Source organism: Mustela erminea, chromosome 18, assembly GCF_009829155.1.
Source record: "Mustela erminea isolate mMusErm1 chromosome 18, mMusErm1.Pri, whole genome shotgun sequence".
Taxonomy (NCBI): Eukaryota; Metazoa; Chordata; class Mammalia; order Carnivora; family Mustelidae; genus Mustela; species Mustela erminea.
In genome coordinates, this window is record NC_045631.1 from 10,016,254 (window position 1) to 10,034,444 (window position 18,191).

The window sequence follows — 18,191 nt, forward strand, 5'->3', positions numbered from 1 at the left end:
AAATAAATAAATAAAATCTTTAAAAAAAAAAAAAAAAAAAAGCTAAAACACTCACACTGTTTAACTCAATAATCACATGCCTGATAATTTATCTTAAGGAAATCAGTTCAGAAGTAAATAATAATAATAATAATAATAAATACATAAAGACTTTATTATTTTTTTTTTAAAAGAATTTATTTATTTGACAGATAGAGATCACAAGTAGGCAGAGAGGCAGGCAGAGAGAGAAGGAAGCAGGCTCCCTGCTGAGCAGAGAGCCCGATGCGGGGCTCGATCCCAGGACCCTGAGATCATGACCCGAGCAGAAGGCAGTGGCTTAACCCACTGAGCCACCCAGGCGCCCCACATAAAGACTTTATAACCAGAAAAATCTCATTTCAGATTAGATCCACTCCCTGCATGTTTTCTGGTCACTAAGAAGTCTAAATATCAAGTCTATGTAATAGTTTTATGGCAAGCTCTTGGGTGGGGGGACACCTATAAATTGTAATTTTAGTCACAACATAAACTGTACACGAAGGGGTAATACATGGAGCGTAGCAAGGAAAAGCAAAGCCCTATGTGCTAGCTGGAGGGATTTTAATTGTATTTGAATCCACCTTTAAAGTGATGCTTATCCTCTCTTCCAGGTCTTTTTGCCTGGCTTTTTGTCCAGCAATCTTTATTATAAGTATTTGAATGATCTCATCCATTCGGTCCGAGGAGATGAATTTCCGGGAGGAAATGTTTCCCTGACTGCCCACGGCTCTGTGGGCCCTCCTGAGGACTCTCACCCTGGTGGTCCAGACAGCTCAGCTTCTCAGGTACTCATCAGTTAGCCTCTGGCGATCGGAAGAGAGGTGTATGGATCCTTTCCTTCAAATACCAGTAGCAGATACGGTTTGGAAGTTTTTGTTGTAGAAGAAACAAAGTAGAAAATAAAATTAGCCTTACTTACTATATGTCTCAATAAACATGTCATAGTGATTAACGGTGTATTATATTGGAAGGTACTGTGTTGTTTCATTCAGGCCGTTACTCTGCCTGACACTCTAGCTGTGGCTTTCAGTAATCAGACAACATGATATGCATTTATAGCCTCTGAAGAGCTCTTTGTGGAATTATTTGGGAAATTTTAGTGACTACATTTGAAATGCTTTTTCTTTTAAGATTTACTTATTTATTTGAGGAGACAGTGCATGTGAACATGAGCAGAAGGGAGAGAAGGGAGAGGGAGAGAAGGAGAGAGAACCCCAAGGAGACTCCACACTGTACGGAGCAGACTTGATCTTCCTGAGATCCGACCTGAGCTGAAACCAAGAGTCGGACGTAACCGATTGTGCCACCCAAGAACCCCTAGAATAATTCTTCATAATTCTTAATATTGTATTTCACTGAAGAGTTTCTGGTTTCATTTTGAACTGTAGTGCCGTTGTACATTTCCTTAATCTTTTTTCGTTTTTTGGAGTGCTTTCCTGTATCAAACCTTATCTGATTCTCCCCCAAATTGAATGAAATGGGTTGTCGCCAAGAGAAGAGATCTAGAAAGATACTACGAAGTTAACTAATTGTATTAAAATCACACAGTAAGTGTAGAGCCAGAACATATTCCCTGTCTAGGGTTCTTCAGCATAACAGAGCATAATTATTTTCACATCACACTGTTGACACATACATAACACTTCAGATTTTTTTTTTTTTTTTAAGATTTTGTTTATTTGACAGAGAGAGAGAAATCACAAGTAGGCAGAGAGGTAGGCAGAGAGGGAGAGAGGGGAGGAAGCAGGCTCCCTGCGGAGCAGAGAGCCCGATGTGGGGCTCTATCCTAGGACCCCGGGATCATGACCTGAGCCGAAGGCAGAGGCCTCACCCCACTGAGCCACCCAGGCGCCCCTACTTCAGATTTTTTGACACAGGGCCTTGGATAAATTTTCTTAGTTTCTGTGACAGTACTGCTTATCACCATCAACAAGGCTCTCCTTAGTACATTTTCTTCCTATTTAGCTTATGTATGGTGACCTGCCGAATGTGGTTGCCATTTTGCTTTTTGAGATAGGCTAGAATGTTTAGTTGTTACTTCAGCACTTAAAAGTTCTAGCTGCTGACCTTAAAATGTATTCTTACATTTTAGGTTGAAGTATAGTATATATACAGAAAACTCAGTATATCATAACTATATGTAGCTTGAAGAATTTTCATAAACAGACTTGATCTGTGTATCTAGCATCCAGATCAGGAAACATGACATTATAAGTACATCATAAACCCTCTTGTGCCCTCTTCTAGTCACCGTCCTCCCTGCTAGAATAGCTACTATCCTGATTTTTGATGGCATCGGTTAGTTTTACCTATTTAGTTACGTAATTGAAATCAGTTTATATATACTCTTTTTTTAGTACAGCTTTATTGAGATATAATTCATATACCATACAGTTCACCCATTTATGTTGTATCATTTGGTGATTTTAGTATATTCATAGAATTGCTCAACTGTCACCAAAGCCAGTTTAAAGTTTTTCATCTGAGAAACCCTGTATCCTTTAACTAATACCATCCATATCCTGCAATTCTTCCAGCCCTAAGCTACTGCTAATCTATTTTCTGTTTCTATAGATTTGCCTATTCTGGACATTTCATATAATTGGAACCATATGATGTATGGTCTTTTGCGATAGCCTTCTCTCATTTAGTGTGCTGTTTTCAAGGTTCAGCCATGTTTAGCATGTATCAGCACTTTATTCCTTTTTTTGTTTGTTTTGTTGTTGGTGGTGGTAGTTTAAAAAAAGTCATTTACTAGAGAGAGAGAGAGACAGTGTGAGCTAAGGGGAGGGGCAGAGGGAGAAGCAGACTCCCCACTGAGCAGGGAGCCTGTCACTGGGTCCGGTCCCAGGACCCTGACGTCATGACCTGAGCCAAAATCAAGAGTCCAGCGCTCAACTGATTGAACCACCCAGGCACCCCAGAACTCTATTCCTTTTATGGCCAAATAATACTCTGTTGTACACTCATACCACATTTTATTTATACATCAATTGATGGACATTTGGATTGTTTCTGTCTTTTGATTATTACAGATAATGCTGTTGTACAAGTTTTTGTGTGGATATAGGTTTTCATTTCTCATATATATATATATATATATACACACACACACACACACCTAGAAGTAGAATTCTTAGCTGAAATGACAATTGTTTAACTCTGTCCTAATTACCTTTCCTTGAGTAACAAGTTTTGAAATCAGGAAGGAAGTGAGTCTTCCCACTTAGTTCTTTTTTCAAGATTGTTTTGACTATTCGAGGTCCCTTGAGTTTTCAAATGCATTTAAGGATTAGTTTGTCAACTTCTATGAAGACTCCAGCCAGAATTCTGATGGGGAAGTGCATCAGTTCCATCGATCAGTTTGGGACAAATTGCCGTCATAATGATATTAAATATTCTGACCCATGAACGTAGGATAGCTTTCATCTATTTCAAATCTTCTTTAATTTCTTCCAATTACATTTTGTAGTTTTCAAATATCAGTTTTGCATTTCTTGTTTCTTTTAAATATTTTATTCTTTTTTTTTTTTAAAGATTTTATTTATTTATTTGACAGAGAGAGATCACAAGTAGGCAGAGAGGCAGGCAAAGAGAGAGGAAGAAGCAGGCTCCCCGCTGAGTAGAGAGCCCGACGTGGAGCTTGATCCCAGGACCCTGGAATCATGACCTGAGCCGAAGGCAGAGGCTTGACCCACTGAGCCACCCAGGCGCCCCTAAATATTTTATTCTTTTTGATACTATTACAAAGGGAATTTTTTCTTATATTCATATTTTCATTGTAAGCATAAGAAATATAATTTTTTAAAAATTGAGATAAAATTCACCTAACAAAGTTAACTATTATGAAATGTCTAATTCGGTGACATTTAGTATATATTCAGTGTTGTGCAACCATTACCGCTATCTGGTTCCAGCCTTTATCATCGCCCCAAATGGAAACCTCGCAAATGGAACATTAAGCAGTCACTCCCCATACCCACCTGTATTTTCTTCTAAGAGTTTTAGGCCTTTGATCCATTTTGAGTTAGTTTGCATGTTGTGTGAGGTAGGGCCAACTTTATTTATTTTTTTTTTTGCATGTGGATATCTAGTTGTCCCAGAACCATCTGTTGATAGAACTATATTCTTTTATCATTGAACGATCTTAGCATCTTTGTCAAAAATCATTTGACCTTAAATTTATTTCTGGAATTCTCAGTTCTACTACATTGATCTACATGTATCTTATGCCAGTACTACATTGTTTTGATTACTACAGCTTTACAAGTTTTGAAATCAGGACTGTGTGTCCTCCAACTTTGTTTTATTCAATTGTCAGATTATTGTGGCTGTTCTGGGTCCCTCAATTTCATATGAATTTTAAAATTGGGTTTTCATTGAATCTGTAGGTTCCTTTGGGCTCTATTGCCATTTTAACAGTATTAAGTCTTTTTCCAGTCCATGAACGTGGGATGTCATCCACCTATTTAAGCTGTCTTTAATTTCTTTCATCATAGTTTTGTAGGGTCTCAGTGTACAAGTTTTGTATTTCCATGGGTCTTTTTTTTCCTGAATATTTTATTCTTTTTGATGCCATTATAATTAGAATTATTTTCTTAATTTCATTTTCTTATTCTTCATTGGTAATGCATAGGAATAAACTTTCTGTGCTGATCTTGTACCTTGTAACTTTACTAAATTCATTTGTTAGCTCTAATAGTTTTCTTCTGGATACCTTTATTTGAGAGAAAGAGAGTGAACAAGAGGGAGAGCACAAGCCGGGGGTCTGGAAGGGGGTGAAGCAAAGGGAGAAGCATATACTTCCACACTGAACGGGGAGCCCAGTGCAGGACCTGAACTGACCTGAAGGGGGCGCTTAGCCAACTGAGCCACCCAGGCGCCCTGGTGCCTCTTTAATTATTTACCCTTCTTGTTACTTAAAGAGAACTCCCTCCCCCCACACTGTAGGGTGTGTTCTATAATAAGTGTCTGTTCAGTTTTTATTTTAATTTAACCTATACCTTAGTCATGTATATTAAGCACATTCCCATCTTTTGTTATTTTAAACAATGCTACAGTGAATAATAATCTTGTGTATTAGTCATTCTGTGGAGCTAAGTCTGACTGTAATTGAATTTTTAGAGGTGGAATATCTAGGAAAACCCGTGGCTCCGGTATTTCCTAGAAATACCAATTCTGACTTTTTTGTGGGATGAGGAGTGGGAGATGACATGCTGGAGGGGAACTTAGTATATACTCATCTAGCTGGTCATTTTAGAAAGTTTTCTTTAGCCTCTCCTTTGTTATGTAGCCTCACTGAAAGTCAGAAGTATTCATGTTTATTTGTAAAAGTTAGCTGAACTATGTCTGGGTGGATACAAGTCCTACATACTTGGGAAGGTAATACTCGTGAAGATAGCACATTTGTTGGAACATAGATCATTAAGAAGACAAACAGATTTGGCAATAAATAGTGTATGTTGTACATTGTAATACTGTACTTTAGTTGTATTTTGTATTTCATAATCATTGCTGTTCAACATCTCCATAATGTTGAAGTTGAGTGAGAATTACATGTATTTCAAATACTGAAGATTTTATACAACTCTGTCATAATCCAAACTTAGGACTGTTTGATTCCTGAGTAACTATTAATTTTACAATTTCTCTTGTAGTCCAGTATGAAAAAAGCCAGTGTTAAAATTCTGAAAAATTTTGATGAAGCGATAATTGTGGATGCTGCAAGTCTGGACCCAGAATCTCTGTATCAGCGGACATACGCAGGGTAAGTTTAACTGGTATCAAGAATTTTTACAAGTCTACTGAATTTTGCATCTTCTATTTTTTTATTTAAAATTTAAAAATTTTTATAATCTACTGTTACATTTTTACATAGAGTATCCAGTAGACCACAGTTAAGAGTGGAGGCTCAGGAGTGACTTCCTCAGTTTTAATCTTGGCTCTGCCACTTATTGGCAAATGGTGGACAGTAAGCCTATTGGATTAATTAGCAAAGGTTGTATTTATTAGGGAATGGTTGGTTCATTTACTTACAGCCTTAATTAAGACAGTCTGTTGGGGTGCCTGGGTGGCTCAGTCAGTTGAGCGGCTGCCTTGGCTTAGGTCCTGATCCCAGGGTCCTGGGATCGAGCCCTGCATCTGGCTCCCTACTCAGTAGGGAGCTTGCTTCTCCCTCTCTCTGCCTGTCGCTCTCCCTGCTTGTGCTCTCTCTTTCATTCTCTCTCTCTCTCTCTGTCAAATAAATAAAATATAAAAACAAAATAAATAAGTCTGTCAATTGCAAGATGGTTTACTTCTGTAAGTATTTTGGTGTGTAAAATAAATCAGTTTTAACAGATAATGTATAAAATGGGTCAGAAATAGAGAAGTAATGACTTTTCCACATCTTTAAAGATAGTTTTCAGTGTTTGTTTTAGCGTTATGGTTTTGGCATCTTCCTGAAATTTTTCTCAAAGAAGACAAATTTGTATCTGTTGGTGTATTGCAATCACATTTGAAATGAGGACTTGCTAGGAACAGTAGCCCTAAAGCAAGACCTACTGTGCCCAAAGTGAAATAATACCTTGGCATCACAGAGTTTCTTTTTCTTTTTTTACCTTTTAATTACAAATACATTAATCCCTTATACAAGTTAAATTGATAAAGCTAATGTCCCCTGTGGTCACAATCCACTACTCATTCTCTCCTTTTCCTACTCAGGATAATCACTGTTAACATTATAGTATGTATTTTTGTTTGTTTATTTCTAGTGATTGACAACACACTCTGTTTGGTATCTCATGCTTTCATTCACAGTGAGTTTTGGAGATTTTTCTTTGTTAGTTTATACAGATTTACCTCATTTTAACTATGTTGTAGTATTCTACATATAATATTAATTACAGCTCATAACCGTGGCCACTCTTCGGCACTCTTGGTATTGATGAGTATTTAAGTTGTTGGCAATTTTTCACTGTTATACACAGAATAGCAGAAGACTTTCTTTTATTGACTTCCTTATACCATGAAGCAGATTTTAAATTTTAATAGATCTTACTGACTTACCTTTAAAAATATGTATATTTTGCATTCTTACCACCCATTGATAAAAATACTAATTTTCCTCACATCTTTATTGACATTAAATAGCATCAGATGTTTGACTTTTTATCAATCTGGACTACTGCTCCTGAGATTAAGCTTCTTTTGTTGGTTGTTCAGGTTTTTCTCCCGTAAACTGACCGTTCATCTCCTTTTTATATTTTTCTCCTGAATGATTTCTCAGTGACTTGTTGGAATTCTGTATGTTTTTTAGCTTTCATTATTGATTAATAATATCTGTTAAGTAAGATCTTTCACTGTGTTCTTTGCCTTTTAACTTTGTTTCATATTGTTGTAAATTTATAGGATATATAATTACTTTAGCTTTATAATACACATTTTGATCTAGGGCAGCTTCCTACCTTTTTATCTCTTTTACAGAATTATCTTGGCTTTTATACCTTTTCTCTTATATATAGATTTTAGAGTTGTGAGCTATCTCTTCACGCATCATGTTTCATAAACCTTTTTGGGATTTTGAATAAAATTACATTGAATTAAAGATTAATTTTGCTTTCTTTGGGGAACAGTTCTATTTGAAATAAGCCTTGCTCTGAATAACATGAGCTATCTATAATGTTTTTAAAAATTTTTTCTTTCCTTAATTTAAAATTAATTGTTAGAAATCATGTTCTTCTTTTTGTACTTATATAGGAAGATGACATTTGGAAGAGTAAGTGACTTGGGGCAATTCATCCGAGAATCTGAGCCTGAACCTGATGTAAAGAAATCAAAAGGTTTGTGGTGTTTTATACTCTGTTAAGCCTTCACTCACATTAGTCATTGACTGTAAGTGAAGGATCATTTAAGATACAAACAGTTTATGTTATGAAATAACTGCCTTCTCTCTCACTTGTGTTTATATCACAACTGAGTCCAAGGGCTGTGTGTAGTTGCATCTCCCTGAATGAAAGTTCATGTACTGGGGCGCCTGGGTGGCTCATTGGGTTAAAGCCTCTGCCTTCGGTTCAGGTCATTATCTCAGGGTCCTGGGATAGAGCCCCTCATGGGGCTCTCTGCTCAGCAGGGAGCCTGCTTCCCCCACCCCCCAGCTTTCTCTGCCTGCCTCTGTGCCTGCTTGTGATCTCTGTCGAATCAATAAATAAAACCTTTAAAAAATTTATATAAAAAGAAAGTTCGTGGGGCACCTCGGTGGCTCAGTGGGTTAAGCCGCTGCCTTCGGTTCAGGTCATGATCCCAGGGTCCTGGGATCGAGTCCCACATCGGGCTCTCTGCTCAGCGGGAAGCCTGCTTTCCCCCCTCTCTCTGCCAGCCTCTCTGCCTACTTTTGATCTGTGTCTGTCAAATAAATAAAATAAAATCTTTAAAAAAAAAAAAAGTAAGTTCGTGAACTTGCTTCACCATGACAGAAGGCACATCTTTATGAAAGAATATTTGTCACCTTTCTATTTAAGGATGGTGAATACCCAGTTGAGGTTGGACTTAATATTTATTTTGACACCCTTTAGTTCATTAAATTTCCTCTTATTTGCTGAAAGTTATTATGAAATATTTGTGGAAAATATTAATAGGTTGAAATTCAAATCCTTTGTTTAATCAGTAGGAGAGAGGAGAGTGCTCAGTCAATTGTTAAACCTGGAAGTCTTTTTTGACAAGAACATTATTTGTGACTGATCTCAACTTCCAAACAGTTTGTCTTACACAAGAAGATTTTGGAAACCAGTGTGGATCCATTCACTTGGGATCTAGAAATTTTTCAGTGTGATTGGATTGACAGTATTGTCTTGAGTAAAAGATACTAACTTTTGTAAGAAGAAAATGTTCCAGGAGTGCCTGGGTAGCTCAGTTGGTTAAGCGTCTGCCTTTGGCTCAGGTCATGATCTCAGGGTCCTGGCATTAAGCCTCACATTAGGTTCCCTGCTTAGTGGGGACTCTGCTTCTACCTCCCCTGCATTTGTGTGCACACACACTCGCTGCCTCTTTCTCTCAAATAAATAAATAAAATCTTTAAAAAATTTTTTAAAAAGAAAAAGTACTCTGTTTTGATAGTGTGTTTAAAATTGAGAGCTATTGTTGATCTTCCTATTAAATTTAATAGGACTACATTCCTATTATGTGTATTTTTAATTTTTTTTTTTAAGTAAACTTTATGTGGGCTCAAACTCACTACCCCAAGATCAAGAGTCGCGTGCTCCTCTACTGACCGAGGCAGCCAGGCGCCCGATATTATGTTTAATTTTTAATGCAACTGTTATTTGAATGAATCACACCACTTTATGTTGAGGAGCAGTCTACTTTTGGGTCAGATCTACGTTGACAGAGTAAGCAAAAAATGCAACAATTGTTGAAATAATTTAGACCAAAAAAAGGGCCTGTTACCTGTTTCACCTTTTAGTGTATTTAAATAATTGATTTTATTTCCTATTTTGCCAAAGAAGTCTGAAGTACATGGTCAGGAAAAGTTTAAAGACTGAAAGAAGTCTTCACAGCTCCGTCAGTAAATAATTTTTGAGTGACTCTGTGCACTCATATTCAGGGGGCGGGTTAGAAGATACCGATCCTGCCGTTAAACTCAGAGTCTAGCCGCGTCTTTGGTTAGGTCAAACCTGAACTGGTCACCTTGAAGCGGAGGGAGTGCTGGACAAGTTCTGCAGGGGACTTGCTGGGAACGGCTCTGTGCTGTCCTCACATAGCTTCTGTCAGTGAGGATAATGGCATCTCCAGGATTAAGAGAATTTCTCAGCTCATTAATTTTTTTGAAAAGCTGGTCTTACTCCTCTGACACCTTATGAACAAGTGCTCCTGCTCTGGAGTATGGGTGTTGGGTGCTTCCAGGGATAGATACATATATACACATACATACAAATCAAGAGGTGTAGTTAGCAGCTAAAGATACACAAGAAGCTTTTTCCTCCACACTCTATCTCTGCTCATTCTGTTTATTGAGTCTCTTCATATTACGCATTTACTTATTCGTTCTAAAATATGAGTGCCTGCTCTATGCATCTGTCATTCTAGATTCTGAGAAGCAAAGGAAATCTCCAGCCCTTGTGGAACTCACATTATAGTGGAAGAGACAGTAAACAGATATATACTGTGTGTGTGTACACACACGTATAAACGTAAGAATAATGGGGAGTTCTGTTTTAAAAGTGGTTGTCAAGGGTGCCTGGGTGGCTCATTTGACTGAGCGTCCGACTCTTAATTTTGACTCAGGACATGATCTCAGGGTTGGGAGATTCTCTCTCCCTCCCCCGCCTCCTGCTTACGTTCTCGCCCCTAGAATAAATAAACACATTAAAATCTTTAAAAGAAAAAAAATAAAAGGGGTTGTCTGGAGAAGCTCTTGGGTGGCTCAGTCATTTAAGCATCGGACTCTTGATCTCAGCTCAGGTCTCGATCTCGGTTGTGAGCTCACGCCCGCATTGGGCTTCACACTGGGCCTGAAGCCTACTAAAAGAAAAAAAGAAAGAAAAGGAAAGAAGGAAGGAAGAAATAAAGAAAATGGTTGTCAGGAAAGGTCTCAATTGAGGAAGTCGCATTTCAAGTAGAGACTTGAGCAAAATGGGGGAGTAAGCCCTGGCAAGACTGCAGGAAGGGGTTCTTGGCAGAAGGACCAAGACAAGCCCTGAAATGTAAGAGCCCGGCACAATCAGGCAGCAGCAAGACCAGCGCGAAGGAAGGGGGATGAGCTGAGGAGGCGGTAGGCTTCGGACAGTTCTCACAGACCATGGTAGGAAGTTCGAAGTGTTGGAAGTTGGAGAAGGGGCGTCCCAGGATGTGACTCACGTTTTAAAGGTGTGGTTTTGGCAGCTGTTTGGAAAGTAGAATGGAGGGGTTTGAGAGGAGAGGCAGGGAAACAAGGTTCGTGGTCTAAGGAGAGGAGGAGGATGGTGGTTGTGATTTAGGTCGTGGGAGAACTGTCAGATTTGGGTTGTGCTTGAAGGTAGAGGCAGCAGGGTTCTGTATCCACCAGCAAGCTGGTCCATCAGGTTACTCGCATTATTAATGTAATTGAGATGTTCCCACATGAAGTAATTAATAGTAATTTCTGCAGTTTGAGTAAATGCATCCACAGATCCCAGTGCTTCCTTTAGCTGTCCAGACATGTCTTTAAATGTATTTTTGTGGTAAGTAAATGACCTAAAGTAGGAGCCAGCAGGTTCCATTCATTTACTCAGAAGACTGGAGACGATGCTATGTGCTAAGCATACAAATAAGAACATAAACTTGGAGTTTATTTTAATCTAGCTTAGTCCCTTCTTTATGACCCTGACTCAGCGCAAGCCTGTCATGCTAATTATTCTGTCAGATGCCCTACCTTCTGGATTTTTCTGGTCGTCCTATTTAGCTCACTCCTTTCTCACCTGTGTTTCTCCTGAGCTGGAATTTGTACCTAAAGTCTTGATTTGACTATGATATTTTTAGAAGAATATATATATATATATATATATATATATATATATATATATATATATTCATTTCCTGGAAGGATACACAAAGCATGTAACGTAGTGGAAGGATGAGAAGAGGGAGATGCCTTCTTTCTTTTATACCCTTTTCCTCTGCTTTTTGAATTTTCTTACCCCATCTGCTTTACTGCTTAATTACCCACCCACCTCTTCTCCCATTGCTTTGGCTCGCCTCTTTGCTGTGACCTTTGAATATTCCCAGCCTGCCTCTACAACTTTGCCTTGAGCCACTCTCTGCTTCATAGACTAGGATCTAACTAGAATCTCCTTTATTCTTTTTTGAGGTCCCTTCTCTATTAGGGCCTCTCCATTTGCCGTTCTCCCTGCCATGGCTTTCGTGAGCTCTTTCTCATGGCAAGTATTCGCTCTTCAGAGAGGACCTGAGTGGCTCAGTTGGTCAGCATCTGCCTTTGGCTCAGGTCATGATCCCAGGGTCCTGGGATTGAGCCCCACATCGGGCTCCCTGCTCAGCAGGAAGCCTACTTCTCCCTCTCCCACTGCCCCTGCTTGTGTTTCCTTTCTCGCTATTGTCTCTGTCAAGTACATAAATAAAATCTTAAAAAACAAACAGACCGAGAGGACTTCCCAGGCCACATGATCTCAGCTTATCTGTACCACTAACATACCAACTTCTTTATTTTCTTACCAGTGTCTGATACTGTCTTAACTCATTTGCCTACTTGCTATACTCTATTTCTCTTCCATGAGTATAATATCACCTCTCTTGAGAGCAGGGATTTTGTCTGTCTTATTTGGCACTGTATTCCCTGATTCTAAAATTATACCTACCGCAGATAGGCACTAATTAAATATTTGTTGTTTTAATTATTCTAAAGGAATTTCTTCAGAGATTATCTAGGTGGTAAGATTATGGATCATATTTTTTTAATTGAAGAAAAGTATTGTTTTTTAAACCAACACACTCAGTTTTCTTATCCAGATTACTTTATTATTCTGAGGATACTCATAGAACCCTACTCCCAAGCATTCTCAGACCCCAAGTAATGGAGATTCCTTAGCAGTGCATACTACCTCCTTATTCTGCAAATGAAGTAGTTGAGGATCCAGGAAATTATAACCTGTAGGAATCACAGAGCAGATTAACAGCAATCTAGGGGCTTTGGCTCAGAATACTGTTGAGACAGTTCAGCTCGGCTTCCTCTCCTTCCTTGCTGAGGATAGCTGCAAGAATGGTCATCATTTACTACACTATAGTTTCAGTTTGGTTTTTTATATACTGATAAGAGCACAGAGGAAAGAATTGAGCTTTGAGTATCTCAGAGGCTTCTGAAAGTATGGGAACTTTGCTTTCAGGGCAAGCGAAGTAATTTTGAAAGTTACATTCAGGGGTGCCTGGGTGACTCGGTCAAGCGCCCAGCTGTGATTTTGGCTCAGGTCATGAGATCAAGCCCTGGGTCCGTCTCCACGCTCAGTGGGGAATCTTCTAGAGATTCTTTCTCTCCCTCTCCACAGCACCCCCCCCCCCACCGCCAACCCCCTACTCTTGTGCACGGTGCACACCTGCTCTCACTCTCTAAAATAAATCTTTTTAAAAAGTTGCTTTCAAATCCTCTTGGAGAAAGTATAACAAGGAGTTGTAAAAGATGTTGTGAACACGTATAGTGGCTAGTCCTAGTGCCTGGATGCAGTGGTGGGCGATGAAACAGTACTTATGTTGTGAAAGCCCTGGTGTTTCAGAGTAAGAAGCCTGGGTTCCTGTTGTGTAAGCATCAGGGATTCTTTCTTTTTTTCTTTCTTTTCTTTTCTTGTTTTTTTAAGATTATTTATTTATTTATTTCAGATAGAGAATGTGCAAGTGAGAGCATGGGGAGAGGGAGAGCTGGAGGCAGAGGGGGAGAGGGAGAAGCAGGCTACTGCGGAGCAGGGAGCCCTACACGGGGCTTAGTCCCAGGACCCTGGGATCATGACCTGAGCCAAAGAAAGGTGCTTAACCTGACTGAGCCACCCAGGTGCCCTTTGATTTTATTTTTAAGTAATCTCTGCACCAGCATGGGCTCCTGGAGATCAAGAGTCACACACTCCACCAACTGAGCCAGCCAGGTGCTCCCCACCCCACCTTGCTTTAGCAAGAGTACCAACTAGGTGCATTTTTCTGGCAGTGGTAGAGGAATGAATTGGTATCAGAGAGACCAGTCAGGTAGTAGGATTAGCTAGTAATGTAGATAGAAGAAGAGGATTTGAAGGTAGGTAGTGGTAGCAGGAATTTGAAAGGTCAGATTTCTAAGTCTTCCAAAGGGAAATTCAAGAGACTGCATTCAGGGTGGAATTTGGGGACAGATTCATATAGAGAGTAAATGAGGAAGGTGGATTGAGTTTTTTAATATGGGTTCTCTGGGTGAAAATTTATGGTGTGAATTTTTTTTTTTAATACTTATTTATTTGACAGAGAGAGAGAGAGAGAGGGAGAGATCACAAGCAAGCAGGGGGGTGGGGGAAGCAGGTTCCCTGCTGAGCAGAGAGCCCTATTCCGGGCTCAATCCCAGGACCCTGAGATCATGACCTGAGCCAAAGGCAGAGGCTTAACCCACTGAGCCACCCAGGTGCCCCTATGGTGTGAATTTTTAATAAAGGATTAAATTAATGTCTGAGAGAAGATATAAGAAAAAGAGTAGGTAGGAAACAGACCCTCAGTTTGGAGCACATAAGTTTGGGACACCTTAGGACAATATGTAAGTACGAATTTAACACCCAAGAACAGGTTTTTTGATTATTTGTGTTTTGAAGGAAGTCAAAGTCAAAAGAGGTGATGAGATATCCCAGAGAACATATGGTGAAGGAGAAAAGAAGGCTGGGGATGGGGTCCTGGAGAAGTTCTATATTAAAGGAGGACAGAACACACAGAAAGGAGTCAAATATGTGGGTATTTGGGGAGAAAAAAAAGGAGAGCGAGCATTAAGCAAGTAGGAGACTGTCAGCAGTGTGACTCTTTGGATGAGTCCATAGAGGGAGCAGCAACTGGGCAATTCAACAGCCGTTTGCAGCTGTAGGCAGAACGTGTAATATTGTGGCCCCTGTTGGCCATAAAGTTTAACTAGACCAGTATTCAGACTTTTAGCTAATACTGAAAATTATTAAGGGTTTTATACTTTCCATGAATGCTGTTTTTTGTTCTAATCCAGTCATTGAAATAATCAGGACCTTGCCTAAGAAATAATCCACCAGCATTTGATTTAAAGCAGAGTTAGGACAGGAGCCTATTTGTGTTAATGAAAGGATAAGCTATGTATTTAATTCATGGAAAAAGTGGCTAGCCTATGTTTTTGTAATTCCTCAGACCTGAGTACAGATGTGGGTAGGCTCTTGTGTATCTCCTGGGAGACTGAGGTGTGCCATGGCTCAGACACAGCATGGCTAGTTAAAGCTCTGTTCTTACACAGCTAATTTATACAAACCAGAGATTAAGAATGTAATAAAGTAATCTCTACTGGAAGCCCTTTTGTATAGGAGCTGGTCTGAACAGTTTGAATATATAGCAAGTGGATTGATATCTCCTGATGTATCGCTGGATTCTTATCTAAGACCAAATCCTGGCCACAGTTTTCTTCTGCTTGCTTAACGTTTGCTGAAAATCTAACACTAGATGATAGAAGAGAATAGAAGAAAGAAAAGTCCAGAACTCTGAAATAGCCTTTCAGAAGTCTTTTGAACCATGGTTTTTGCAAGTTAAATACTTATTAATGGAGATAATCAATTTTAATTGTAATATTCCTTAACGCTTTAGACAAGATTGTGCAAAAAAAGAATATCCATTTCTGGAAGTAGCTTTTGAATAAGAGCACTTTTTAAATATAAAATTATGCATGAAATCTACACTCAGTTTTGGTTTCGTTTATTAGGATCCATGTTCTCACAAGCTATGAAGAAATGGGTGCAAGGAAATACTGACGAGGTAAATTCTACTTTTCACGTAAGGAAATTCCTGTCTAAGTAAGGTTTCAAGTTTTCTCTTTCTTTAGTTCCCATGTTCAAGTATCGTGGCGCATTGCTCCAGGACGGACCAAGAAGGGGCGGCCCTTGTTAGCATCTAACAGTAGCCTCACGGGAGCAGTGCAGGATCTTTAGTTCAGAGATTCTGGCCACTGAAAAATATCCACGCCTTCAAGTTTGCATCAGTACAATCAAAAAGCTCAACTTTTTCCTTCTTCACTGTCAGTTTTCAGTAAAGGATTGCTCTTTGACTAGTTAGTACATTGAGAGTTGTGAGTGGAAAAAGAAAAATTTTTGCTCTGATCATCTAATGTGAAAATAGTCGGGATGTTGGGTACCCAGTACCTAGAAGTAGGTACTAGGCCCTAGAAGACAGCGCGTGAACAGCACGTTAATGTAGCATGGCCAGAGGGTGGTATTCCACATACTTGGAATGTGCTACTTATCCATGGGGTAGACATGATATGCGTAGATAGTTGTGTTAGAGCACTAATAATGTAAGTCTTGATTTTTCTAATGAATAACCATTATCAACAGTTTGAGTCATTTGGTTTTTGTTTTGTTTTTAGGCCCAAGAAGAACTAGCTTGGAAGATTGCTAAAATGATAGTCAGTGATGTTATGCAACAGGCACAGTATGATCAACCTTTAGAGAAGTCTACAAAGGTAAAGATGACTTGTGTTCTGATCCAGCCTGTATAAAACTGAAAAGAATTAGATTCCAGATACATAAAAAAGACATAAGGCAGATTCTTTTGCCTTTGAAAGATGAGGTGCTTTAGAAACTGCCCTCTCATCATGAACAACTAGGAAACTAACAAACTAAATGAAGCAGCTGTTTCCAGATCCTGGACAATAGGCAGAAGAGGTCTGTGATCCTTGAAAGAAGGATAAAATTGACACAATCCCTAGCACACTGCCCAGAAGCAGTTTCCAAAGTACAGGGAGGGGGAGTCTACCAAAGTTCATAGTGTTGCTGAATTGAGGAGTCAGAAATCAAAGTTTGGATAGCCCAGGGTGGCTAGAAGTCATAGAGCACGTTACTAGAAAAGGAGCTTCACAGAAAGAAAACTCCAAAGCTTATCTCTTTATGAGAGGTCCCTGGAAGTCCTTGGCCAAATACTGATCTATACATGTATTGGGTGAAAATGCCCATCGGGAGGGAAAAAAACTACCAGAAATTAGTAGGCTGAGCAGTTCCTGAAACATGGGGTTAGGAATAGGTCACATCCTTACTGACCGGTGTGGATAGATCTCATAATGTACAAGACATTGAGTAGTGTCCTCAGAAACATCCCTTAATACTGGAGCTAAATTAGCCCTAGAGTAAAACATTTAACCAAGCCTAAAAGCAACTTTGGAAAGGATCAGAACAAAAGCCAATCCTTTAAAGGAACACAGTAAAGTTCAGCACTCAACAGTGTAAAAATAACAGTGTCTGCCACCCACTGCATTACTGGGTATGCAAGGAAGCAGAAAAACTTGACCCACAATCGGGAGAAAACACAATCTGTAGAAACCACACCCTAAAAAAAAAAAAATACTGAGTACAAAAGAACTCAAGAAAAGGGAAAGAGAAGAAAGACTCTAGTGGGACAAATCAAAGACAAATAGCAAGATAGCAGGTTTAAATTAAATAATATAAATTGCCATGTTAAATGCAAATGATCTAAATAAAACAGTTATTAAATCTAGTTAAAATCTAGTTAAAACAGATTATCTGATTAGATAGTGGCAGAACCTACTTAGATGGTATCTGTAAGAAGCCGACTTTAAATATAAATATAAAATATAAATCTAAATATAAAAGCTAGAAGTAAAAGAATGGGAAAGATGTACCATGCAGACATTATCCAAAGTAATTTGGACTGTGGCACCTGGGTGGCTCAGTGGGTTAAGCCTCTGTCTTCAGCTCAGGTCATGATCTCAGGGTCCTGGGATGGAGCCCCACATCGAGCTCTCTGCTCAGTGGGGAGTCTGCTTCCCTCTCTCTATCTCTGCCTGCCTCTCTGCCTACTTGTGATCTCTCTGTCAAATAAATAAATAAACTCTTTTAAAAAAAAGTAATTTGGGGTGCCTCGGTGGCTCATTGGGTTAAAGCCTCTGCCTTCAGCTCAGGTCATGATCCCAGAGTCCTGGGATCGAGCCCCACATCGGGCTCTCTGCTCAGCAGGGAGCCTGCTTCCTCCTCTCTCTCTGCCTGCCTCTCTGCCTACTTGTGATCTCTGTCTGCCAAATAAATAAATAAAATCTTTAAAAAAAAAAAAAAGTAATTTGTACTGCATGTATTACTACAAGTCAGAGTAAACTTCAAATCAAGGAATATTATCAGGCAAAAAGAAAGACATTTTATATGATAAAAAGATCAGTTCATCAAGAAGACATCAAGAATCCTAAATGCTATGCATTTAATAATAGATTGAAAACACACAAAGCAAAAACTGCTAGAACTACAAGGAAAATACACAAATCCATAGTGGATAATGTCTCAGTAATGAATAGAACAGTACCATCAACCAGCTTAACTCAAGGGACATATATAGACTGTGCATTCAGCAGATACTCTTTTGTCCTGCAAATACAACATTTATCAAGATATACTATATTCTGGGCCATAAAACAATTTTCAGTAAATTATAAGGATTGAAATCATACAGTCTGTTTTCTTACCACAAAGGAATTACACAAGAAGTCAGTTACAGGAGGA

The 18,191-nt window shown here is 39.1% G+C and overlaps 1 protein-coding gene across 5 annotated transcripts in view; it reads left to right on the forward strand.

Annotated features, from left to right (window-relative positions):
• AKAP10 (A-kinase anchoring protein 10) overlaps positions 1–18,191 on the forward strand; it is an 81,509-nt gene that overhangs the window by 55,287 nt on the left and 8,031 nt on the right. For 2 of the 5 annotated variants that reach the window (XM_032320241.1, XM_032320244.1), the window contains 5 exons: positions 633–806; positions 5,679–5,788; positions 7,759–7,841; positions 15,395–15,447; positions 16,055–16,150. In XM_032320241.1, the coding sequence (XP_032176132.1) occupies positions 633–806; positions 5,679–5,788; positions 7,759–7,841; positions 15,395–15,447; positions 16,055–16,150 (516 nt within the window). Of the gene's footprint in view, positions 1–632; positions 807–5,678; positions 5,789–6,773; positions 6,819–7,758; positions 7,843–10,083; positions 10,188–15,394; positions 15,448–16,054; positions 16,151–18,191 lie in introns of those variants that run through there. The other 3 variants (XR_004280469.1, XM_032320243.1, XM_032320242.1) reach the window with 3 other exon arrangements.